General features: G+C 46.5%; 1 protein-coding gene across 2 annotated transcripts in view; it reads left to right on the top strand.

The window, feature by feature from the left end:
• Positions 1-27,261, top strand: part of GTF2H1 (general transcription factor IIH subunit 1) — a 1,239,907-nt gene that overhangs the window by 627,939 nt on the left and 584,707 nt on the right. For both annotated transcript variants that reach the window (XM_069623786.1, XM_069623785.1), the window contains exon 9: positions 6,532-6,619. In XM_069623786.1, the coding sequence (XP_069479887.1) occupies positions 6,532-6,619 (88 nt within the window). The remainder of the gene's footprint in view (positions 1-6,531; positions 6,620-27,261) is intronic.

Below are 27,261 nucleotides of genomic sequence, written 5' to 3' on the forward strand. Positions count from 1 at the left end.
GCCAACTCTCTGGCTATAGTAGCCAGATATGATAGAGAAATGTGGCACCGGCTAGCACCTATGTTGGAGCATCTTCCGGAAGAACATAGGAAGGCGGTGATGTTACTCGAAGGTGAGGAGGCCTCAAATTATGCTATAAACATCGCTGTGGACCTCGCGGAATCGGGGTTTAAGCAAGTCAACAACGGGGTGGTTCTAAGAAAGCAAACCTGGCTTAAATGCACCAACTTTAGACCAGAGGTGCAATACAAGTTGCTGGATATGCCATTTGAGGGAGACCTTCTGTTCGGCGAAAAGGTGGATGAGGCCCTGCGGGGCATGAAGGAGGACTCTGACACAGCGCGTTCCTTGGGTGCCCTCCAGAGTGGATGGAATTTTCATTCTTTTCGTCCCTTTAAGGGAGCATCGGGGAACTCCCAATTCTCGGCATCGAGAGACAGATCTTTCAATAGGCCGGTGTACTCCTCGCAGGGGTACAGACGGGCTTCTCAGGCAGCAAAACGACGCCGGGACTACCAGACCTCCAGGAAAAGAACAGGCTACTCATTGTCGACGAGAGATCAGCAGACCAAAGACCAACAATGACGGGCGTCGGAACGTTCTGGGAGGCAGGGTATCGCACTGCGTCGACGAATGGGAGCAAATAACAACGGATCAGTGGGTGTTGGACACAGTAAGGTATGGACAGTCCCTGCAATTCAAAAGCAACCCTCCGCATGTTCCACCGGCGTTTTTAGCTCAACCCTATCTGAGCATGTTGCAGCAGGAAGTAGCACTTATGTTACAAAAAGGAGCTATAGAATTTGTTCCGGCATTGCAGAGGGGTCAAGGGGTTTATTCCCGATACTTCGTGGTGAAAAAGCCAAACGGAAAATTGCGTCCCATTCTAGACCTGCGCGATCTCAACAAGACGTTGAAAAGCCTAAACTTCAAGATGCACACTCTCCAGGAAGTGATCTGGTCTGTTCAAGAAGGGGATTTTCTGGCGTCTCTGGACCTGCAGGACGCATACTTCCACATACCAATGCGTCGACGACACAAAGTTCCTAAGGTTTGTGGTAGGACGGACCCACTACCAGTTCACAGTGCTTCTTTTTGGGCTAAAATCCTCTCCCAGAACGTTCACGAAATGTTTGGCTCCAGTGGCAGCCTGGTTGAGAAGGCAAGGCCATCCCGTGTACCCGTATCTCAACGACTGGTTGGTGAGGGGGTCCTCCCCTATGTCAACTCGCACAAGTTTGCAGGCCACCATGCAACTTTTACAGTGGCTGGGGTTTGCGGTAAACTTCGAGAAATCTTTGACGCCGTCGAGAAGCTTAGTGTTCTTGGGCGCACAGTTCGAGACCCAGTCAGGGTTAGTGAAGCCATCCGTCGACGGAATCGCCAAACTCAATTGGTTAGCAAGTTGGTGGAGGATCAATACCAGAGTATCAGTGAGAAGATGTGTCGATTCTGGGCGCTATGGCGTCTTGCATTCCTCTAGTGAGCAACTGCTGCCGCCTGTTCATGAGGCCAGTTCCACTGGCGAACCGGTGGACGCAGGCCCAAGGTGACCGTCGACTATGATGAGCTCCTGCGGGCTCTTCAATGGTGGCAGAGCTTTCAGAACCTATGCAGAGGGGTACCCCTACAGGAGCCGGAGTTTCAGCTGACCATAGTGACGGACGCGTCCCTGACGGGTTGGGGAGCACACATGGGCACTCTCCAAACGCAAGGTCGATCGTCTCGGAGGGAGTCACTCCTGCACATCAACTTTCTGGAGCTGAGGGCAGTGCGCTGCGCCTTGAAGTCTTTCCTACCACACATCAAAGGTTCAGTAGTGAGAATATTGAAAGACAACACGACAGCAATGTTTTACTTAAGGAAGCAAGGGGGCACGCAGTCCAGAACTTTCCATCGAGGCTCAAAAGGTGTGGCTTTGGGCTCTGAAGCACCATATAACCATCATAGCTCACCATCTCCCTGGAGTAAGGAACGAGCAAGCGGACTCCCTCAGCAGGAAAATGGACCAAATATACGAATGGGAGATAGACAGCATTCAGTTATCGAAGATCTTCGAGAAGTGGGGGCAACCTCTGCTGGTTCTCTTCGCAACGGAGGTGAACAAGAAGTGCTGAGCTGTACGCCAGCAGGTGGCCACAGGTGGGTTCTCTGGGGGAAGCGTTCTCCTTCCCGTGGACGGACAAGTTTCTCTACGCCTTCCCACCCCTCCCCCGTTCCCTCTTACACGGAGAACCCTGCAGTGGATACGCAGGTACAGGTGTCGAGTCATCCTAATGGCCCCGTATTGGCCGAGGCAGCTGTAGTTTTCCGACCTGCTTCAACTGTCAATGGAGCAACCGATAACATTTCCGAAGGTCCCGAACCTCCTGACATGGGACAAAGGGACAATGTGGCATCACAATCCGGACAGTCTCTCACAGCTTGGCTCCTGACTTTTTGGAATTTGGTGCCCTGAGCATTTCGTCGGATTGTCGGAGAATCCTGCAGGCAGCACGGGCCCCTTCCACCAACAGGTCGTATGCATGTAAGTGGAGAAGGTTCTGAGGGTGGTGTCAAAGTCAGCCGGGAGTGCAACCCCTAAGGGTAACTCCGGAGCAACTTCTACCATATCTGCTACACTTGGCGAAGAGCGGATTGTCTTTTTCATCAATAAAGGTACATCTAGCGGCCATCTCTAGGTTCACGAGGAAGAGGCAGTCGTCTCCCTTGTTTAGTGACAGGCTGGTAAAAGACTTCATGAGGGGTCTGTTCCTTACATTCCCGCCGTTTAAGCGCTTTCCACCAACGTGGAGTCTTAACGTGGTGCTAGCAGGGTTAATGAAAGCCCCCTTTGAACCGATGGCTACCTCGTCGATGAAGTTCTTATCGTGGAAGTTGGCTTTTCTAATAGCTAGGCGGCTCTCAGAATTACAAGCATTGGTCTTAGATCCGCCGTACCTAAAGTTCTTTAAGGACAAAGTGGTGCTGTCGACTAATCCTCGTTTCATCTCAAAGGTTCCTACTGCTTATCATAAACACTCGTCAATTGTTCTGCCTACCTTTTTCGTGACCCCCTCATTGGCTGCGGAGAAAGCCCTCCATACCTTGGACGTGAAGAAAGCTCTAAAATGTTATCTTCATCGGACTCAGCAACTCAGATCTACGCAGCAACTCTTCATTGCATATGGTCCGTCGACGAGGGGAAAGGCAATTTCAAAACAGGGACTGGCTCGATGGGTCTCGTCGACGATTGCGTTTCGTCATTCCACGGCTGGAAAACCGCTACAAGGGCGTCCGAGAGCTCATACCACAAGATCAACTTTGTCTTCGACAGCGTTGTGGGCTGGAATTCCGCTGACGGACATTTGCCAGGCGGCGGCATGGTCGGTGCCTCTCACATTTACCCGCCATTACTGCCTCGAACGGCAGCATGCGGACGATGTACAGATGGGAAGGGCAGTCTTGCGCCATCTGTTTCAATAACGTAAGCCCTATTCGGGAAGGGTCTTTACTTATTTTATGCAGATATATTGATATATGTATGTACATTTATATATTTATGTTTTCACTTATATTTACTTGTGTATAGGCATGTATAGGTAGATATATACCTGGATGCATAGGTTGGTTTTATTTATTTATATATATATATATATATATATATATGCTTAGGAAGGTGTTGGATTGCATTCACACAGCCTTTTTCAGGATTACTGCTATACAATCTATTCTAAGCATGTGAATCCATGAAAGATCCAATGCTGGAGAAGGGAATAGTTTCTTACCTGTAACTCCATTTCTCCAGCATTGGTATCTTTCATGGATTCACATGCGCCCACCGGCCTCCCCGGAATGCAATGTATGTACATAAGTGTGTTTTACCCCATTCTACTTTGGAGGGGTTAAAATCTGAATGTAACGCTCACCTGGTTCCCACGGAGGCGCGGCGTTGAAGGCGCAGAACTCTGAAGATGGACAGGAAGGGCCCCTCTATTCTGGCTTCCCTGGCTCGTTGGATACCCTCCTGTGCGTGAAAAGGGAGTATTACCAACTGTGGAACAATGCTCGAGCCTCCCACTCCCTTCCAACCCTCCACGATACCTCCTCCACGATTCCCCGTGAAGCCTCACCTTAGGGTTTGGAAGGATGAGCTCTCCATCCTGCTTCTGATGCAGGGGCGCGTTGAAACCCAGTTACTTCACTGGATTGAAGATTGATGGGAGTTCAGGTAAGCTTGACTGTTCAGGTAAGGCGCTGTAAAAGTTCTGTTCAAAAGTTCAAGCTTAATAATAATGTTCGTTGTCTAATGCTTATGTCTTTTTCCCCTTAGGGGCTGGGGTTCGGAGTGCCGGAGATATGTCGCCGACCCGAAGTGAAACAGTTCTGGATGAGCGCTCAGGTAATGTCTTTGCATTCGCTCATTCAATGTCTTTGTCTTTTTTCCCCATAGGGGCCGGGGTCCGGAGATGCCAGGAAGCGGCAGGACCCGAAATGCAGTGGGAATAATCCAACAGGTAAGACTTAAAAGGAAACTGAGCTTTCCTTATTCCTTTTCTCCCTCTCACCTTTGTTCTTGTCTTTTTTCCTCTAGGCGCCGGGGCGTAGCTGAATCCGGAAGATCGCTGCTGAAGATGGAAGCGCCTTGCAAAGGTGAGTAAAATGCAGCGCTGCAGCGATCGAAACAAAATGCCTTTAAAATGATGTCTTCCTTTTCAGGGCCGTTGGAGAAATGACTCCGGGATGCAGATTTAGCAGGTAAGGGCTTTTCTTCTCCTATTCTCTTCCTTTCTCCCCTTGCAGGTGTTCCAGGGTGCTGGCAGGCGTGGCTGAAGTTAGGATGCAGGAGCTGACACGGTGAGCGTCCAGCTGCTAGGTGCAGAACAACGCGAATCACGTGTGGCTGTTCGGGTGGGGTTTAAATAGCCTTGGTAGAAGTTCCTGGTATGTATCCTTCCACCAATCGGGTATGTATCCTTCCCCGACCACACCCGGGTGGTGAAGTAGTCCTACAGGTAAAGTAGTCCCATTCAGGCCTCAAGAGGGCCTGGATGAAGCAGCAAGGTCTGCATCAGGTAAGTGTGCACCCAAGCACTTAAACACATATCCTCTTCTATGAGCCTGGCGCCTAAGGCGCCAGGACTGGGGTCCGCTATGAGCCTGGCGCCTAAAGCGCCAGGACTGAGTCCAAAGGGCCCCGACTTGGGCCCGCTGAGACTTCCCTGGGGAAAATGATGTCTGCCTCTGGGGTTGCTGGGCCCGGCCTGGCTCCTTGGAGGTAGGCATCATGACACTGAAGGGAGCCACGGGGGTGGGGCATTTATACCGCTACGTCCTATTGGTGCATGTGTAAGCGGCCCTAAAATGATGTAGATAGGACACAGAAGTGTTGGGAGTTTTTCCCTATAAGTGTACCGAGGGTTACCAGTCTGAAGACTGGGAATATTCTAAGCATGTGAATCCATGAAAGATACCAATGCTGGAGAAATGGAGTTACAGGTAAGAAACTATTCCCTTACTTCAGCTATTTCATAGATTTAAGCAGAATTTGTGACACATGGTGGGCTCTGATTCTGAGACAAAAAGGCTCTCGGACTTCTATTCAATAGGGATTGTGTGCTCTCTTCTGTATTTCTATTTTATTTGTAGCCTTTCCCACACTTCAAGGCATTCATACATGGTGTTCTTCCCAGCCTAGTTTCTGTGGCATTTCATAGACCTGTTCTCTGGATTTTAGAGTTGCAACACGTTTCACTTCCACTTCTGCAAGTTCTCTGAATTCCAGTTGTAAGGCAGGTGGCCAATGTTAGCAATGCATATTGAAAGTATTTTTTTTAGTTGAACATGTTTTTCTATAGCTGCCACTCCTGTCTTGTTGATATTGCTTTATCATATTCTCAGCTAGTAGGGAGGAGAGGGGATTGAATGTAGGAGTGAAGTATGAGTTACTCACTAAAAAGAACTCTGATACACATAGCGCCCTTTCCACTCTATGGCTTTCTCCCCCCGACCCCCCCTCCTCATTAGTTGGGGACCAATGTCCCTTTTATGTAATTGAATAGAAAAGGATTGGTAGGATTAAACCGATGGTCACATGAGGGGTCCAGTGCACAGGCATAGCCGAAACATGTGCCCCACCATAATTTTTTCTCCTCTTCGAGTTCAGAAAGGACACATATGCCAAGTTGCAATTGGGGGGGGGGGGGGGAATGGGACTATGGACTAGCAGGGCAAGTCATAACAGCGAGTACATTTTACTTTTTTCATTTTCTATATTCTGAATACATTTTTAGTTTGTGTTTAATATATTTTGGCATTGGCTGAAAATGTTACTCTGTCTGTGGTAAAGGTCTTTCTACTTTGTGTCACACTTAACTAGTACCCTGTTGCATGTTGTCAAAACCATGCCTTTTTTCAGTTGTAACACTGTCCCTTTGCAATTTTAAAAGTCTTGCTATTAAAACATACCTTGTGCATTTCAAAAGTAGCGAGAAGCCAAGACACAATATTCTTTTTTACTGTCATTTCACACTTCTTTGTTTTCATTTCAAGGGATGCACAAAATGATCAATGCAGCGAGACCAGCAGCACAGATGGTAATTCCAAGGATTCCGACTTCTTTCAGCCCCCTGTAAAAAAGGTATGGACAAAGTCACCAAATATAGCATGCTACAGCATTGTGGCTCTACCCTATTTCTGTGTTCTCTCACTAGTGAGTTCAAAATGAGTCCAAGCAACACATGTTTTTAGCTAAGGGACGTAGATGTCCTAGAGGCATCAAGGTACTGTTATGCACCCATGTAGATGCCCATTTCAGAATCAGAAAAAAAACAAGTGCTAGTGTTCCAGACCATCCACTAGATGGCAACTTGTGTGTAGCATGTGCATCTAAAACATGAATGCTGCAAAAATACGTTTGGGGGAAGTAATGTTGGCTTTATGAAATGTTTTATGTAGTCCTAATCACAGTTGGCACCCATGCACCGTGGAGCTTCAAACAATAGCAATGTTAAACCACATTTTAGGTAAGACCTATAAATCCTTCTTCTAACTGGCCTGTTAAACTCAATATTTACAATTTTGTTAGGTACCTTATCAGTTAAGCAAAACGATTTCCACAGCTACAAACATTATGTAGGTGTTCAATTATTGGATAAGAACAGATTTAGAAAAGTATGAAGTTGGGTATAGTGCATGGTCATAAAATAAAACAAAGGACTGACTCCTTCAGAAAGGTAAAGGAGGCAGTACAAGTGAGAATTTGATGAATTTTGAATTTTCAGCTCTTTAAACTCAAACGTTTCTGGTGAGTTAAAACTAGCAGGAAATAAAGATGGCATATGATGGCATATGTTTAAAGCTAACTATCCACTAGCAGTCTTTTATACCACGTTGTATATTTTTGTACTTACCTGTCAAACTGGAATTGAGTGCGTATGTTTCTCATTTTAGCCCTAGACCACTCACACCTCTGCTGAGTCTAAGGCTTGTCACTCTAAATACCTTGATTTGGTTAGATGTCGGTGTCATCCTGTTCACCTTAATAGGATGGCCTCCCAAAATCTAGACAGGGGGTGGATTTTGAAAATCCATCTTAACCTGTGCAGAAAGGCAGAGCTTCCCATGGCAAGTGAAGAAAGTGCTGCTAACGTCCAACAATGGGGTATGGATCTTCACCAGGCTGCCCTCATTTGTAGGGGTCTTGATTTCAATGATTGTCTGAAAAATTGCTACAGGAGTCCGTCCCTCTTTTTTCCCAGCCCACCAATGTTAAGGATATACACCATTCAAACTTGGCAGTGGCTGTGCAATCCCGGACAGCCTCTGGCTAGCCACTGCATCTTCCCAGCAACATGCACACTCTGGCATGAATGTGGACTGGAGCCAGACAGTCCCAGCCCAAACATTCAGCCACACACACAGACCCCCTCCCCACTTTGCCCATGAAAGCAGGTGAAAATATTGTGGTCATGAGTAACCTGTTTAAAAAAACAAACATATTTCTGATGTTTGTTAATTTGCTTAGAATCACATGCTGTGCATATGGCCTGACATCCAGTGGTAACCGCAGAGTATTGCATCTTGTCCTTCGAGAATCGAAAGGGGACGTCGACATGGATGTGCCTGTAACACTATCCCTACGTGACGTGTAGTGTACTTAAGATCCCTCATGCATTGAGGTCCCTCAGATTGTTTTTTTTTCTGCCCAGCATACTGGTCGCCTTGATGCGGACCTCCTCAAAGACATTGCTTATTGTCCCCTCGACCTTTGGTCGAATAGTTATATAAAATAATCAGATCCTTATTTTGACAGCTGTTCCAGACCTCCGCCGAAGACCTTCAGAATTCGACAGACTGTGATCCAATCGGTGCTGCCAGGCCTTCGGAAGTCCCGGCCACGACAGTAGGGAGAGTGGGGTCAGGGTGGACATTCTATACAAACTGAGAATGCCTTTCCCTTTCCTTTCCTTCCTCTTTCCCTTTTGGTCTTCGTCACTCTACCCATCCTCAGCTATGGAGAGGACTCCATTTAGGTTTTGCCCTATCTGTAAGAGCAAATTCCCTTGCAAAGAGAAGCACAGACAGTGTAACCAGTGCTTGCCACTCGATCACAAGGAAGAAGGATTCCCGGCTTGTAAGCTCCTCCGTCCTAAGACATTGAAGGAGCGCTAGAGTCAAACGGTGGGCGGCCTACGGTATGCTGAAGGCTGAATTTTCTCCTACTGCCACAGCCACCGAATGTGACGACGGCAAGAGTGACGATCAGACCTCTGAACCAGAGGTTGTTGACCTTTTGACGGAACGCTCGCGTTCTGCATCGTCTGTTCCCTGCCCCGCTAGGCACGGCTGTTACGCTCACCTGGACCCCACAGGGGTGTCGATCGGACCCGGACAGCTGCGCTCTCCGTCAATGTGATGCGTAGTGCAGAGATGACTGTCTGGACTGGCCCGCCTAGTCTTGTCTGCTGGACCCGAAGAAGTATTTTCCTGCAAGTGGAGACAGGGATTAGCCACCTGTGGGTTTTAGTGATGGCCTCCCAACTGTTCTCGCTCTCCCCCACTAATCACCTCCGATATCCCCTTAGTAACCTCATCTTATGTTTGTAAAAGATGAGCTCTCCATCCTGCGTGTCTTGCAGGGGCGCGTAGATACCAGTTACTTAACTGGTTTGAAGGCGTTGGGAGAGTTCTGGTAAGCACCGATTCCGAAGTCCCAGGCGGGAATGGTAAGTATCAAGTTCAAAGAGTTCAATGTGCCCGATGTTCACTCTTGTCCCCTTCCTTCCTTAAAGGGATAGTCCAGTAAAAAATGTTATTTTAAAAATAGATAGGCAACAATTAAAAAATAATACTAGCACTTTTTAACACAATCCTTCGGGTCGGCGTTGCCTCCATCATTTCTTCGCCGAACTTTGTCACCTAGGAGACAAAAGAAAACCACAAGGTGAGCCGAGGGAACCACCAAATATAATTCTTACCACCATAGACTTACCTGATTTACCACCGGAGGCATCCTTTTGTGACTCTCCATATTTTCACGTGCCGCATCTGTAAAGAGAGACAAAACAACACGTTTTCCACGTGCAACATTTACCGGACAGCGCCGGGTAATACAGACTCTTACCTGAGCGCCACCAGCTGCCACAAGAACATCTTTTCACGAGCCAGCTGCAAGACAAGAAAGGAAGGGGGGAACAAGAGTGAACATCGGACATATTGAACTCTATGAACTTAATACTTATTGGGCCTCACCAGGAACCTCAGAGTCAATACTCTATAGAACTCTCCCGAGCCTTCAAACCAGTGAAGTAACTGGAATCGACGCGCCCCTGCAAATCCACGCAGGATGGAGAGCTCATCTTACAAGAATTTAAGGTGAGATTGCTGTGAGGGCATTTTGGAGGTGATTAGTTGGGAGGACTGTGGGGATGCTATCACTTGAATCCACAAGTGGCTAAATCCATCTCTCCACTTGCAGGAGAATATTTCTACGGGTTAAGCAGACAAGATTACTAGGGCAGAACCAGTCAGTCATCGCTGCACTACGCATCACGTGGGTGGAGACCGCAGCTGTCCGGGTCCGACCGACGCCCCTGTGGGAGCCAGGTGAGCGTAACACCAATCCCCCGCCCTGCCACCACATTCCCTCATACACCGATCAGAAGACCCCACCTTCATTTTATGTAACCTATGTGGGGTTTAACGCCATTGTGTCATGATTTTGTACCTGCCTTCTCTTATCTGTAGTGAGTGAGTTTAGGTATCTCACTCCAAAGTATTTCCCATTCCTCCACTGTTATAGTTTTCCTCGTTAGTTGTTGCCATTTCTATTTATATCCAAAGGTACCCCCCTGGCTGGTTATCGGTATAGGTTAGAGATGAGAGCTGTCACCCGAGCTGCTGCTCTAATCAAGGGGGGGGAGGGGCTGCCATAATCCAATGTCGGACCTGAAAATGTTGGAATCTGGCCATCTCCAATAGCCCTGTCTCCTTTTTTACATTGGTCAAAAAGGTTTGGGACCTTTATCTTGAAACCTATCTTGTAATTTGGTACACACAGTTTCCATTTTGAGAACGAACCCTTTTCCATACTGGTGTACATTGTGGGTTTCTGAACATCGGTTTAAAGGATGACTGGCACATTGTGAGTTGATGCTGTCGGATCACCCTGTCCCATATGTTTTCAACTAACCACGTAATCTGACTAGCATGCATATTTGGAATGTGATCTTGCCTGCGAAGCCATAATAAATCACCTAGGTGTGGTCCGCACAACGCCTTTTCCAGCGACACCCACTTCTCCGAATCTATTACTAACCAATCCCACAGCACCCGTAAATGGGCGGCTTGGTAGTATATTATTAAATCTGGGAGTCCTAGCCTGCCTCTGTGGAGGAGCTATTAAGGTTCTTAGTGGAGGTTTATTATTCCAAATAAAATTGGAGATTGCCTTGTGAGGTTTATGGAAAAACTACATAGGGGCTTGCACTGGCAGTGTGTGGAATAGGTAAAGAACCTTGATTAATTCCACCATTTTCACAGAATTGATCCGCCCCAACCAGGAGACCGAAAGTCCACCCCATTTTGATAGCTGTTGTTTAAGCTCTACCAATGGGGAGTACGGGGAGCCTGACTTGTATTGCCCCCCCAGCGTACTTGTTAAATGCACTTCTAACAGCTTAATTGCCCCCTAAGCCCAGCAAAATTGTGTTTTCTGTTACCTTGACCACTTCCAACGAGGTAAGGGAGAGATTGAATATTTCCGATTTAGTAACATTTATTTTTAGTTCAGCTACCTTGCCAAAAGACTCCCAATTTCTTCATAACTGCCAGAAATGATCTTTCTGGGCCTATCACTGTGAGGAGCATATCGCCTACATAAGCCATGATTTTATGCCGGTCACCCCCGAGCGGGATACCCTGAATCGAATCTGCTTGTCTAATTTTAGTTAGCAGGGGTTCTAAGTGCAAAGCATACAACAGAGGTGAAAGAAGACATCCCTGTTTGGTACCATGGTGCAGGATAATCGGTGAAGACATTAGGTTGTTAACTAACAACCTAACCTTTGGATCTTTATAGTTCACTTGGATCTTGTCAACAAAGTTAGGACCAAATCCCATTGACTCAAGAGTGCATACCAAGAAAGACCATTCTACTCTATCAAATGCTTTTTCTGTGAAAAGGCGAAAGAAGCACTGTCTGGAGTCTGTTTTTGGAGATTTTCTCCAACAGGTGAAACACTTCTGATATTATCATAGGTTTGATGATGTTTTATGAACCCTGTCAGATCCGGGTGAATGGGAGACGGCAGAATGTTCTCCAGCTTATTGGCTAGGACTTTTGTGTATATCTTGGCGTCAAGATTTATCAAGGCAATCTGGCTGTATGACCCGCAACTGGTCTGGTCATTATTGGGTTTTAGGAAGAGGATGCTTTTTGTCTCTTCCATCATGCTTATATGGCCACTATCCCCAAAGGAATTAAAAAGTCTAGTCTTGCTTATCAAGGGGTCAATATAGAACAGAATGTTTTAAAGAATATGGCTGGGTAGCCGGATGGGTCTGGGGATTTATTCAGGGGAGAGATTCTGAATGATCTGCAATACCTCCTCAGAAGTGATCTCTTGCTCCAATATCTCTTGTTCGTGTGCTGAAATTACCAAAGGCCGAACCGATTGCAAGTATTCACTTTGCAATCTGGAATCGGAGTATCCGACTGGTAGAGGGTAGAATAAAAAGTCTTGAATTGTGAGGATTGGGGGGGTTGTTGTGACTACCTCTCCCAAAGGATCTTTAATTCCCTGGATGATATGGGATACCCTCTTTTGTTTAAGCGGTCTAAGCGGTCTAGCCAACAGGCGATCAGCTTTGTTGGCTTTAACATATTTCTGTTTTATATACAGGAGGCTTTGCTCTGCTTTTTTCGTTTGCAAAAGATTGTCTGCCTCGTATGCTCCTATGTCATTCTATTAGCAGTCCTGTGTCAGTTTCCATTTATTTCATGGGCTGCTTTAGTTCATCTTCAAGTTTGGATTACAGTGCTCCCCTTTGTTTTTGCCTAAGCGCCCACTCCGCTATCAAAGGTTTCCTTAAATGCCTCCCACACTGTTTTCTGCCATCTCTCCATTTGCATTGATGTCAAAGAACTCTATAATTTTCCCTTCTAGTTTGTCCCTAATGATGGGGTCATTAAGAAGCTCCGTTGGGCATGTCAAAGACCAAACCCTGCATTTTGGTTGTTGGAGGCTAAATTCTAAGGCGATTGGTACGTGGTCTGAAAGTGCTATTGGATGGGTCTCAACCTTTGTCATACAACCCAGCAACATAGTGGATGACCAAATATAACTGATAGGTGAAAATGATCTGTGGACTTGTGACTAACAGGTGTACCCCTTCTCCTTCAGGGACAGCCAAACATCCTTCATCGCCAAATGGTCAAATTTCATCTTTAGGGCTTGTGTTGGAGGAAACTTAGAATATTGATTGTTAGAGCTTCTGTCCTGTTGTGGGTCCCAGGCAAGGGTAAAGTCCCCCAGTAGTAGGCACTCACCAGCGGTGAATGCCTCTGGTTCAGTAAACATCGCTTTCAAGCAGCCCTCCTGACCAGTGTTGGGTGCATAGCCACAGCCACAAGTGTTGTTACCCCAAACTCAATAGTAAGGAACAAATACCTCCCACCTCTGTCTGCCCGTGTGTTATCAATATTTGCTTCAACCCCTTCCTTTATCGCTAGGAGTAATCCAGCCACTTTCCCCTGTGCATTTGCTTGTATAATTCGCAGATAATGCCAAATACGAAGCTTGCGTGTGTCTTGCTGTCCAATATGGGTCTCTTGAAGTGCCACCAGATCTGGTTAGTGACAAGCTAACAAACCACCTAGCTTCCTACGTTTCACTGGGGTGTTCAACCCATGGATATTGAGAGATCAAGACTTGAATGTATGAGCCTGTATGAAACTTACACAACCCCCTTGCCCATTGGCATTAATTTAATCCTGGCATCATTTCCTCCACCAACCTTATCCCGACCTTCCCTTTTCCCCATCCCCTGTTGCAACCTATTAACCTGTCCCCCTTCCCCTATACCCTCACCCCTTACTAACAAGGAATAAACCTTTCCCCCTACCACCTCTACTACTGTGAACCCCGGTACCTAGTACGACTTAGGGCACAGGCCCTCAGCAGTGGATGACCAATTTCACTAGGGCAAACTGTGAGGTATCCTAAAACCCCATCTCCTCTCTATGGATTCAGAGGTGGCAAGCTCCGTCCCCGCAAAGTAGTAACTACAATAGCACGTACCCCAGTGGGTATCCATCCCGAGTCCTTCTGGGTACTCAAGTGTTATGATAGTTCGAGCCTTTAAGACAGGGATTCCAGCTACTCCAGTGTTGACCTTTGCTTCGTTTACCTCCACGTTCCACTCTCGACCATTCCTGTGGGCTTTCCCGATGGAGGGGGCACAGATCTTCCCTCGTTCTTGGACGAGAGTCCCCCTCTTCATCTTCAATGTGGAGCAACTCCGTACCTTCTTCACGTGAATTAACTCTATGCTGCTATCTTCCATCAAGTGTGAATGTTAAGCAGAACGGGAAGGTCCACCTATATTTTATCTGTGTTTGTAGTGCCTTCACTACAGTGTACATATCTGTGTTTTTGGAGCGTAAGTTGGGAAAGGTCTTGAGTTGTATTTCCAAACCTTTATATGAAATTGGTTCCGCTTGTCTGGCTGCCCTAAGGATCTGTTCCTTCTGAGGAAAGTGTGCACATGCAACCAGTATGTCTCTAGGACGTGTCCCTGATGCTGATCTCTATAGACCATGTCCTGGGGAATCACAACCTCCTTTTCTGTCACCAGGAGGTCTTTGAATTTACTCGTGATTGCGTCCTTTAGGTCGTGTCTTTGACCGATTCAGGTAGATTTTTGACGCGTATGTTCGCCCTCCGGGACACGTTTTCCAAATCTTCCCACTAGATTTCTAGATTGAGTGGTTCTGGCTAAATGTGCCAGGACTTTGGCTGATTGTTTATTGTCTAGTTCTAGTCCCTGAATTGCCTTTTCATTTGCATCAGTCCTCTTGAGTGTCAACAGATCTTTTATGAACTCGGTCACCATCTGCTTGATCTCCATCGTGAAGGCAGTGAACTGCGATTGGAATGAGGCCGTACGTCTCCCTTGAAAATCTTGGCAACATGTCTTTTTAAGCCCCCGCCATGTTGGTGCTGGTATCTGACCCCCCCTGCTGTTGCGCTATTTGGCGTGTCTGTGCTCGAGCGATGAGCCCTAGTATTTCTTGCCCAGATGTCTAGCAGCGATTTGTCTTTTGCGCGTTGGGGCGTCAGAGGGGCATAGATTTCTTTTTGGTTCCCGGCACAGATTGTGTCCAAAGGCGGGAGCAACCCCAATGCTTCCACTTCGGTATTCAACCCCACTGGTAATTGCCAACTGAATTTCTCTGGGGGTCCCTCGCACCCCACTACATGATGCCTCCTCCAGCTCCCCGGACCAGTCCACTCAGAATGGAGGGTCCCCACGGAAGCATAATGCTGGGTCCCACTCGCACCCATTGTGCCTATAGTTGAGTCTCCAGCAATACAGTCCTGGGGTTTGTGCTCCTATATAGGGGGTGTTGTAGTTATCTACCTTCCAGCAGTGCCAGGCAGCTTAGCTTGGGACATGCTCCCAATCCTCCACGGCTGAAGTGTTTGCCCTGCTTATTAAACCTTTTCTATTGCTGCTGCTTGTGGGCCCCTGTGAAAACAACTGGCAGCTGGGCCGTGCTCTCTCACTGCTTTCGGGAAGTGGCTCAATGCGCACACGATTAAGGAGAGAATGAGAGCTGTCGCCCGGATCTTCAGGAATCCACGCCAAAGCAGGGCGCGGTCACATAGCCATGAGAGCTGTCTATGCGCTGAATCCTTACCTCTTATGTGCAAAAGTGCTGAACGGATAACACATTTATAGATAGCTGCGCCCAGATACGACCAACTTCGTCAGGAGCGCGTTTACAAATAAATCCAAATCAAATCCATGCCACTGTACTCCGGGGCATCAGTATGGGACGGAAGACTTTCCTGTGTCCTAATGTTTATTGCACAGGCTTTGGCTCTTTCCCCAGTACTCCACAAGTCTTCCGCTGCATCCACGATGTTCTGGGGGGGGGCAAGGCCAACCATCTGCCTCTCACACAAGGGCCCTCTGCCCCTAGATGGGGTCTGGGTGCCGCTGCTTCGCCAAACACACCGACAACTGCAGCTGCTTTCGGAAAGCTGCACTATACGCTCACGTTTAAAGTGGGGAGGAGAGCTGTCACCCAAGTCTCCAGGAATCCGTGCCAGAGCAGGGCGCGGTCAAAAGGTCAACCGCGCTGTCACAACCACGATGTTCAATGGGGGCAGGGTCAGTCTGCTGCCTCGCACATAAGGGCCTGGTGCCCCCAGAGGTGGGCCTGGGTGCCACCGCCCTGCTAAGGGCAACTACGACCACAGCTGCCTCCGGATCTGCAAATCACCGTCCCGTGACAGAGGGGTAGGCGCCAAGCACCCGGGAGTGCTTTGTCTTCAATGCGGGGGCCAGACAGCTGATATGATCCCGGCGGGGTTGTGTTGCAAATTCACTTCGGGACAGGGCTCGCACGGCCAAGTCTCTAGCGCACGGTGTCCATCTTGGAATCAGAAATGGGTCCTTTCTTTACCAAAGTGTGTCCCTATGGTAGCACTTCGCTTTACACTGGGCTTGGTTTCATTGAGCATCATGCTGCTTTGGAAAAGGCTGCTCTTGTGTTTTGAATTCTGTACCCCCCATTTTTGCTGCCTTTGGGGAGATGGCTTGCTGTGGACCAAACCCTTTGGTTGATGTTTGTGAATCAGCATCAGCAGTGTGGGGCATTATGTTGGAAGAGGGTATGGTCGACATGTGATCCTTCAAAAATAAATTGCATAATCATGATTGGTGCGATACGCTGACATCTCTCCAAGTACAAACGAGTTGGAGATTTGCTGCTGGTACATAAGAAATTGGGGGTAATTCCCATATATATACAACACTTTCTTTCTCCTCTAGCATGAAGGACTTGGATGTGCTACTCTTTTAAAAACTAAAGATAACCTCCTTCTTTGGAAAATAATTGGCTAGGTTTCTTCCTATTGTAGTTTTTGTTTAAAAGAATGGGAGACTATGAAGCACTTGATCCTAAAATGTGAGTGCTTATGTGAAAAAATTATATTTTACATTGGGCGTTTACTACATTTTGTGGATAGTATAATAAGGGATGTGTGTTAGGACAGTTTTTCTGAAGTCCAACTAAGGGCTTAGTAAAACCATTCAACTGAGAAAGAACAACTCGCCACTCTTAGTATAAGGCTGTACCACCGGAGTTAAGGGTAGCGTAGACCAAGCAGCCAGGCTTATTTTAGGAGGGCGAGAGGGCTGTAGAAATTGAAATACAAATGGTCCAAAGAAACGCTGAAACACAACATATTGTTAAAATAAATGGTTTATTTAAATACAAGTATGACCAGATAAATCTTGGGGGAAATAAGTTTATCACAGATCACATACACATTATAAAAACCACAACACTATGCTTTAAAGTACACAGACCAAAGCATAGACTTTATTTAGAAAACTAACAGTAGTCTAGTTAAGTCAAACCTTTTCATACACATTCAGTGTAGGTCACAACTATTCTTGGGGTAAAAAACATTCGTTACTTTTAGATTACTTTCTGTAATATAGGATAGTAGACCCTAGCAGTTGTACCTTGACTCTCAACAAAGAAGTCACATAGTTAACCAACTGAACAATATTCAGGATAACACTTCTTCTAAGTGAGTTGGACCTTGGGTTGTAATATTCCATTAGTGGCTTTTCAGTTCAGACTAGGGGATGCAATAACTTAAGTTATTTTTGGATGGCACACAGCTATGCAAGTTAAGTAAAACATCGATATACTATTGTAAGGCAGTACCAGCAACCTAAAAGGAAGGTATGACCTAGGCAGACATATTCTGGACAGGTTAACAGGAAATCGGGGGAAGCAAGACCCAACTGACACTCCTACAATTATCCTAACAGGAATAATAAAGTGAAACCAGCAGCATTTACTTTTAGGAAGAGGGGAACCCAATTTGCAAGTAAGTTAACCCTCTATCTATTTTCTGTTAGAATGGCGAGACAGTTTCTACGGAATGTTAGACTTTGAGAATACTTATTTAAGAAGGCTCACAGCTTATTCAAGGTAAGTGAATCCTATATATACTTTCAGAATGGCAAAACATATCGAAGGTAAGTCTGAGTTTAAAGATACCAATTAACTCTTTTACAAGTAAGTACACTTCAACGCTTCTTCTACTTTTCAAGGCAGACCCTTTCAAATTATCTAGCCCTTCCCAATTCTAGTACATGAGTTCTGAGGCAGAAGAGGGACCCTAGTGGTCTAGGAGCCAGAAGAAGGCAGGGTGAGATGGGGCTCAGTTGCAGGCAAAGTCAGAGTTCCTGAGGAAGACTGGGAAAACCGGTAAGTAGTTCATTTTGAAAGTTAGTTAGGGTCCACGGACTTCAGAGAAGACACCCTAGAAGGATTCCAGCAGTAAGCCTGGGTGAACTGGAAGAGAGACCTCCCAATCACAGTAGCATCCCAAGGATACACCGGAATCACAAGAGACTGAAGGTAAGTAAATACCCCAGCCAACAGTACCTCTGCACAGAAGTTGTTTTGCAGCAGGAAGACTGCTGGATATGCAGCCAACAACCCAGTTGATGGATTCCTTTACTAGAAGACTGAAGACAGGACTTTGGAAGGATTTTTGCAGCAGGGATCACAGAAGAAGGTTCCAGGCAAGATTTTCCTCATGGCTGGATGGATTTGGCACCTTTTTCAGGAGCACAGAAGAAGACAGAATATCGCTGGTCGGATTCTCATTGTTTGCCAGGTCCAGCTCTCTGGTGAGGGGACTTTTCAGACGTGATTCACGTCCCTGGAAGTCCAGCAGGATGCCCACAAAGTTTCAGTAAGATTTGGGAGACCGTGCACTGGGTCGTCGTTTCCGGATTCCCAAGGTTGATTGGAAGGAATGTAACAGCAGGCTCCGGTTACACAGCAGGTTCTCTGGTCGCTGGAAATCGTCTCATCCGCGTTTTCATCATCCTCTTCGGTTTCAGTTCCAGCGTTTTTATCGAGAACTACAGCACAACCTCTGCATTCTCTTCCCGCATTTTACAGAAAGGGGCAGTCTGACCGCCAGTCCCCCACGGAGTTGTTCCCTTTCATGCAAGGTGGAAGACAAAGGGCTGCAGAGTTCTGGACTCCTCCCTCGCTTCCTGCCTTTCCTAACACTCTTGTCTTTGGTGGGAATCCTGTGGATTCCCCGCCCAGGCTCCAAACAGCCACTGAGGAGGTTCCCGCCTAGAATGGCAGGGGAAGACCTCAGAAACGGAGGTCATAAGAAATGGTGAAAAAAGGAGCCCTTCTGTGCGTTACCCAGGCTGAATTAACAGCCTGCAAGTAATAAAGACTAAATGTCATAAAGGGAAAATCGGTGCCACCGACCATTCATGTAAAAGTCACAATTGTGACAAAATGTTACCAGGCAAGTAAGAAAGGGGATACATTGTATCCCCTCAGTACTCCACTTAAGGTAGGGTGTGCTGGCTCACTATATAAAATGGAAAGTGGAATGAAAATCCCGCTTTACTACTTGGGAACTGTAGTTCGCCCAAGTACATGATAGAGAAATTAACAGGGGAACCCATTGAGGCAACCCAGCCTAAGCGCAAACGCTGTTGGAAACTAGAACTTCAACCATACACCATGGAGAGACATAAAAAGGTCGCCCATAAAGAGTAAAAGACTAGGTGCGAGAGGAAAAAGATTCCCCTTCACCTAGGGACAGGGTAAAATGGTTACCTAGTCAAATCAAAAGGTTCTGGGGTTGGCATGGGTCAGGAAGATTTACCATTGACCAGAAAATCTTACCCAACAACGTGTTATGGGAAATATTTTTTAAAACCACATGGGTCGCTTTCATCTTAGCACTATTGCACTTTACAAATAGCATTGGAATAGCTGAATCATTTTTAACGCTTTTAGTATATGGTTAATGACATTTGATGTGCTGTTTATTTTATTTTGATGCTGTACCGTTGTAATTTGACTCTTATGCAAGGTTTCTTTTGCAAACTAAAAGCAGAATAAACATTTTTCAAACTGTTCTTGTGATTACATTGTTTGATTAAGTTATCTGATGTCTATTGAGTGTACCTAAAGGTGATTATATGTATTTGTATTGTGGAGTGTTTTGTCATAGTACTACCTGCTGATTTCATTTTTCACTGTGTTTTGAAGAGGCCCTAAATAAATAACTGTATTTTTATAACTTTCTAAAATGAATTATTGTTTGCTATTCTGTGTGGACTCATTGAGAACCCCTGACCCGACTCACATTCTCCGGCTCCCAAGCCTGGACTATTATCCATTTCTACACTGATTGGGTTTTGGCTAAACTCTCAAAGCTCCCTGTTCACCATAACTATGGTGGCCTCCTAAAATCTGTCCGTCAGATTATAGAAATCCATCTTAACATCCATCAAACACAATACCTCACCCCACCATTAACCCCCAGGTAGTCTGCAAAGGCACTCAACACCATTCCAACAAAGGAGTATACTTTAACTCTTCCTACTACCTTAAACAAGTAAAAACTGACTTGGTTTTGGAGCAAGATAGCACACTTTGCCGACTGTCCTTCATATGCCAAGAAAGACCATTTCCTGCCGGGAGTAGCAGAAGCCAAGCAGGTGGCAGTACACCACCTTGAAACTGCATCCAAACGACATTAATACAACCGCCTGTTACGTGCCATTGGCTCAGACATACAGAAAAAATATTATTTTTATGGAGCAGCAAGTTTTTTTTAAACAAACTTTATTTATTGATCGGAGGTAGACAACCGTATGACAAACAATTTCAATGAACCAGAGAGGTTACAACTATAACCATTTTGCTTACGACCTCTCCAGTTCGATAATGTCCTTCTTGCCTGTCAGTGTTTTCAAAAAAAGGAAACAGTTCGCCCTACCTTCTCCACATTCCCTCACCCCTCTCATTCCCTCCATTCTACTCTAACTTTTGAGGTACCAGAGTTCAGTCTTTTTTGCGTTCCTGCAGTGGAAGGTTGTATTGGGATTGGATCCAAGTATGGGGTTCAGATGATGTGTATTTTTGAGTAGGTGTGGTTTGAAATGCAGGGCTTCTCCATCGTGCACCAACTCATTAAAAAGGGGTTCCAAATTATTAGAAACTTTTTCCAGTTCTGTGCGAGGGTCATTGTCGCCGCCGACAATAGGTGAGTGATTAAGGTGGCTTTTGCCACAACATTGCATATATTCCCTCTATTGGTGTTCCCAACAGGACTGTTTTCGGGGACATCGGGAGCTCCACCCGCACTGTCTTATGTGTCCAAGTATTTCTTTCCAAAATGTCACTGCTTTGGGGCAGGACTACCACCTATGGAATAAGTCTCCTATCTCCCCACAGTTCCTCCAACATGTAGGTGGATAATCCGTATTGATGGTATGCAAGCGATATGGGGACATACACCATCTGAAACATAACTTGTATGCAGACTCTTTGATCGCGGTGCCTCTGGATTTGCCATGTGCTCTTGCCCATATTTGGTTCCTTTCCTCTTCTGTTAGTGTCTCTTCCATGTCTCTTTCCCAGTTTTGTTTTGCATGGAAGATTATCCGTTGGTTGCGCATTGGATAGTAATCTATAGAGTCTTGCCACTACCTTAGTTGTAGGGCCTTCCTGCATGGTCAGTTCGAGACACGACGGTTGTCTTGTGCCTGCCTTCTTCACTGCTGGGTGGGTTATCCAGTGTCTGATTTGTGTGTATTTAAAGCGCTCCCTTTCTCCTATTCCGAATTTCTGTTGGCAGTCTGTGTAGAGCAGGAGGGAGCCATCTCTATACATGTCCCTTAGGGTCAGAGTTTCTGCGCTCGCCCAGCCGCCCCAGAATTTCTGATTGAGACCCGGAGAGAAGTCTGGGTTGTACATTAGCAGGGTGCAGGGGCCCAGACCCCGAGAGATGCGTTTCCAGTTCCGGACCTTGTCCCAGCTTTGTAGGGATATTTTTGTTGTTTCCAGGAGCGTTCCCAACCCCCCCCCCACTATTCTCTCGATCCTCCGTCTTCAGCCCTAGCAGAGATTTTAAGGGGATTTTACGTGGCCGTCTGTTTAACCCGGCACCACCCTTTATGGTTTTCTTATCTTGCCCATCTCAGCATTGGAGCCAACTGTGCTGCCAATATATATCTGCCCACCTCTGGGACTCTGAGGCCTCCAAGAAGTGGAGGGCGCACCAGAACACATTTTTGAATCCTAGGTTTCTTACCTTGCCATATATAATTGAATATTGATTTTTGCAGTTCTTTGATCTTGGCAGGTGGAATGGTAACCGGGATCGAATTCACCACATAAAGAAGATTGGGGAGGACGGTCATCTTTACTGCTGCAATTTGAGCGAACCACGACAGTTCTTGGGTTATCCACCCAAGCATATCCTCTTGCAGTTGTTTCCATAGGGGGTCTATATTTGCCTTGTACAGCTTGGTTAGGTCCAGCGTTGGGCATATCCGCAGGTATTCTAAACAATCCTTCACCCAGATCACAGGGACTATCTTCTCCAGGTTCTCGATCATTTCTTTTCTCCGTGATTTTCAATGGCTAAGGCTCCAATTTTAAGGTAAAACTCTCTGACTCCAACACTGATGTTGTGTTGAGAAAAGAAAAATTTGGCAGCTTTCTCACAAACTCTCATATTGCAATTTTGAAGCCATCGCAAGCGCCCGCTTCACCTTCCTCCCAAAAATCTGACTGATAGGCTGTTCCAGGGGATTTCAACAGAGACCAGGAGTGCAGAGATCAGTAAGACCATTCTTCTAGTAATCCTCCAATGGGATAGGAATATTCCATCGCAGGTTTTTCCATTGAGGGGGAATTTGTCAAGTTTTTTTCCAATGCATTTTCCTGCAAATGTATGTGAGGGGGGATGGGGGGTTAGGGTAATAATAAAAGTAGGGTGCGATTGAGTGGGGGCCTTCAGGGTGTCTTCCCCCTGCATCATTTGTGGTAAAATGTCCTATAAAAAACGAATTGATGAATTCTTCCTCGATGGAATAAAATAAAATATCGGTCTCGCCACTAGTCGACCTGAATACAGATCACCTTGCCTATGGACCCTTTCAGTTCGCTCAGGGATGTGAGGGGAGTAATCTTTCTTCTCTTTCCACTTTGACAGTTTTTCTCTATTCTTAATGGGGAATTGGGAAGCTGTTGGATTTTACAGCAGTTCAGAGGGCCAACCCTCAAAGGGCGGACAGTTTTATTCTTGTCCGTTTGCAGTCAAGAACAAGACTGGATGCAGGCTGATCTGTTCTTCCCCATTTCTGTTCATTCTCCCGCCCCCCAGCCCCCTACAGAATTAATTATGATGACCCCAGTGCAAATTTGGTCTTCGCTGCAACAGGGAGGTTAGGTTATATACATTGGACCATCAGGAAACCTACACATATCTGCATTTGGCCTTCTCACTGACAATTTCTATTATTTTCGCTGTGGTCTTTCCAACTGTAAAACTTTGGGCTCCTATTTGGACTTGGCACAGACACTGGTGCCTTTTCGCAGTTTGTGTGGCAGTTGCAGTTCTCCACTGCAAGGTTATACACATATATCGCTACCTGAAAGACTGGCCCATGAGGTCTCCCTCCCCATCCCAGGCTTTTCAGGCCATTTCGAGTGTCTTGAACATGACTTTCATTGGGTGCCTCCAACAACTGGAAGAAGTCTTGACTGAAGCCCATCCAGAGTCTGCCATCCTTTGGCTACATATGGGATTACCCAGACAAGCGACGCTGCAGTCCATGATAGCAGCCTTTTCCAATGTGTGAGCTGTATTCCAGCTCTTTCGGTGCTGTGGTTATAGAGACGGCTGGGCCGCATGCTGTTGTGCGTCCTGGTGGCTCCCTTTTCCAGATCTCTTGAGGCACAGACCCGTTCATTTGGCCAGACACTGGAAACCAGACTCTTGACCTCAATTATTCATAGTTCTCCTCTCCAACTATGTGCTGAAAGGCCTTTGATGGTGACCTCAGGTATCAAGTCTCTTGGTGTGGGTGCCACATCATTCCCGGATCCTACGTATTCCAACACAACACACCTCTCTTGATGGGTATGGCACTCTCTCTGGTCATGCATATTCACTATGTTGAATTCAGAGGTATCGAAATTAACACATCAATCTGCTGTTCAGGCTTTTCAACTCGTTCTTGGGGCCAGCATGTGCTGATGCTTACGGACAAGATGACGCTATTGTTGGGAAAGATTTTTTTTTTCTGCAACTTTCCTTCCATAAATTCCTTTGGGGCATGCAGTCTTTTTGCTTATTTTTTAACCCTATCCTGACCACCTGCTTCTACTTCCCTTACTTATTTTGCTCATCCTTAAGGGAAAACTGACTAGTTCCCATGACTGTCAGTTTTGAGAGACTTTGTCTCACTTTTGGGATTCTTTTATTTTTACAGTTGCACACATCACCTTAAAGTGAAGTGCAGTTAGGGCACTTTTTATCCTTCTAACTTTTTATCAGATGGCTTTTTGGTTACTTTGACGATGTGCCTAAGACAAACTGGTCGCAGATGTGTGATTTTTACCGTTTTAGTGATGTTCTTGTGCACTTTTACATTTACCGTTGTGATGCTGGAAATGCCTTTCGGAGGGGCAGGGCCTCACAGTCCTTGTCCTACCACTTCTATGTGTGTGTTTCCTGTATGTTTTCTGCCACTAAGGTCCAGCCTGGACCTTTGGCAGAGCAGGTCCTTTTCTTTTTTTTTCTCCTTTTGGTGACCACCCATGTGATACCCTTATAGAACACATGGGTGGGAGGTACAACCTTGTACCCCTAGTGTGTTTTTAGGCACCTGTGCGTGTCCCACAGAGCAGGGTATTGGCTGCTGGCAGCTACATGCTGACCTGGCAGTGGTGCCGAGTAGCCTCCCTTTTGGGATACCCATGCCCTGCCATAGGAATTAATGGATTCCTGAACAAAGCAAGATGACCACTGTAGCCTCTTGGTTTCTATTGCCTTTGCACCATGTTTCCCCTAAGTTCTGGGGAGCCCCGACTCTGTTCCTTACCCTGACTGGCTGATGGGTGGAAGTACCATATAGGGTCTTGATGGGAAGCCCATGCCAGACTGGCTGGAGCCTTCACGGTGACTGTGTGTTGTGGGTACTGTATGAATGGAGTTGGGAGTCAACTCAGATTCTGGTTTTGTTGTGTGACACAAAGCCTGAGTCAGCCCTGACTGAAACAGGAATGCATGCAGTGTAGTGCTCTGAATGGCAGGGTGCTTACTCCAGTCCACATTCTGTTATGGGTTTCTGGCTTTGGGTGAATATCCTGAATGCATGTTACCCTGATCAGTTAACTGCCTGCATGAATGGCTTTGTTTGTGATTGGTTGACTGAGCCCGGCTCAGCCTGAGTAAATGGGGAACACATATGTATAACTATGGTCCCTGCACTCCCCAAATTGTTATTGTCTGGGAGCTGAAGTTGAAACTGGCACCAGTATCCTGCATCCAGTTGGAGGAAGAAGTCTGCTGCTGCATCACATCACGAAATCCAAAGGCTGCTGTGCTGACTGTAGGACAGAATCAAGAAAGGACTTGCAGAGGCGACCTCTTCCTGAGCTACGAGGAATCATTGTGAAACCTGCTGCACTTCATCAGACGTACCCTGGAAGCCAGTCCTGTGTGCCTGCCATCGGGAGAAGAGGTCTTCTGGATTCATGAAGAGGAGTGCCTGGGCATCTTGTGCCAAAGAAGTCCAGTGATGTTTCCCAGGGTTCGGAGGAGTGTTCATGACCGCTGAAAGCCAGATTGCCATGTATCGCCCAGAAAAGGGGTACCCTAGCATAGTGCTGCTTGACATCAGGAGCTGATGTATATCATCTGACCGCTTTTCCACGCCGGAGGTGCTCCAGGGTTGCTGGGTGCAGAGGGGTGACCATCGGTGGGTTACCTGCCTCCAGAATCCAGCAAATTCATCCTGTGGTTCCAGACTTGGTGATGGTCTGCCCCTGTCCATTGGTCGAGCCCAGGTCGCCAGGGGTCTGTGCCGTAGCTGCAGCACTGAAAATCCACAAGACTGTGAAACACAAAATCTTGAAACCCGATATCTATTTCAGGCACTGCACTCATTGCCGCTGAGAGTCGACCAAGGTCCCCAAAGGGTCTTCTCTTCACCTGCCATGTTTCACCTTCCTATGACTTCCACAGTCTGTGAAATCACCTACCATCGGAGACCACCGCGAAGACCAAAAACTGCTGCACTTCAGGAAGACTTTGGTTCCTTCTTTTTCTTGGACTCGACATACCAGCAACGACTCCTTCCAAGAGGGTGTGGGGGGGGGGGGTTCGATCCTCCAGGGGAATCGTTGAGAAACTGTCACGTCGCCTGCCAAGGCACCAAAAGTTCTGTGACTAAGAAGAGCCTCTTCCAGCCTTAAGAGTCGTCTAGGGGTCCCAGATGCATCTTGGATCCTGTTCTCCTATGGCAGCTATAATAGTGTGGGGTGATCAAACCTTTTGGAAAGAAAGCAGAACAATAGTGAAAATGTTTGCACTGGGCGATACTTGGCAATCGGCTTCCTAAAATCCTGCCTCCAGAGGCTGATATCAGAAATCCATCTGAACAGCCATGCTTTATGCAAACAAGTAGGGAGAGATAAAATCAGCTAGATTGTGCAGCCTGGCCTTACAGTTTTGGCGTTCGGCAATATCACAAGGCTTTTCATTAGGCCAGCCACCTTGCCTAATCACTCCACATTCGAGCTGACGCACTAAGCAGGCATTTACAATCCACTCCCGAGTGGCAGAGGCAGATCTTCAGAACATTGGGATCTCCTCTTTTGCATGGCTTTGATTTTCCAATGTCTCTGCTTTTCAGGGAGCCCAAGTTGTCATAAACTACATAAACATACTTGTGATTTAAATCGCTCTCAGTTCAAGGCAAACCATACATATTTGAACGTTCCTATTGACTTTAACAGCTTTCTCTTTTTTTTTTAACTTTAATTTTTATTAACTTTTTCTTGACATAAGGAATATCAACAAAAACAATTGCATATTACCAAATACTATGTTCAATTTTCCGCCCTCCATCTTCCCCTAACCCCCCGCCCCACTCCTTCTCCTTTAAAGCTGCACTATACAGAGATACAGAACATATATTTCAGGACGCACGCGTGATCAAATTTGGATGATGACATATTCGGAGACACAGTTTAAAATACATGAGACTCTCTCCACATTGGGACCGATGGCTGAACTGAGAATCTACTTTGAACCAGACTTGCAACCATTCCTGTTGGGGAAGGTGGGGGGGCGGGGCAAGGAAGACTGGTGAGACATATCCCAGATGGAGAAAGCAGAGCTACAGCCCAATGTTATCGTAAGTGCTGGTTCAACAGCTCACTAATTTATGAGCTTGATTTACTACTACCCCACTTCAAAATGAACAATCCACAGTATGTGAAAAGCTTCCACACGGTCATTCACTATTGCAATGAGCTTCTTTAGGATGAAAATATCCCACAATGTGTCCATCCAATCTGCTTTTGAGGGGGCAGATTTACTTTTCCATCTTTGTGCTATTGCCACCCTCCAAGCTCTTAACATAGCCTCCCACATTCTCAGAGGTCAGGCTTCCTACCTACCC

The sequence above is a fragment of the Ambystoma mexicanum genome, chromosome 11, assembly GCF_040938575.1.
Source record: "Ambystoma mexicanum isolate Mex_15411 chromosome 11, UKY_AmexF1_1, whole genome shotgun sequence".
Classification (NCBI taxonomy): domain Eukaryota; kingdom Metazoa; phylum Chordata; class Amphibia; order Caudata; family Ambystomatidae; genus Ambystoma; species Ambystoma mexicanum.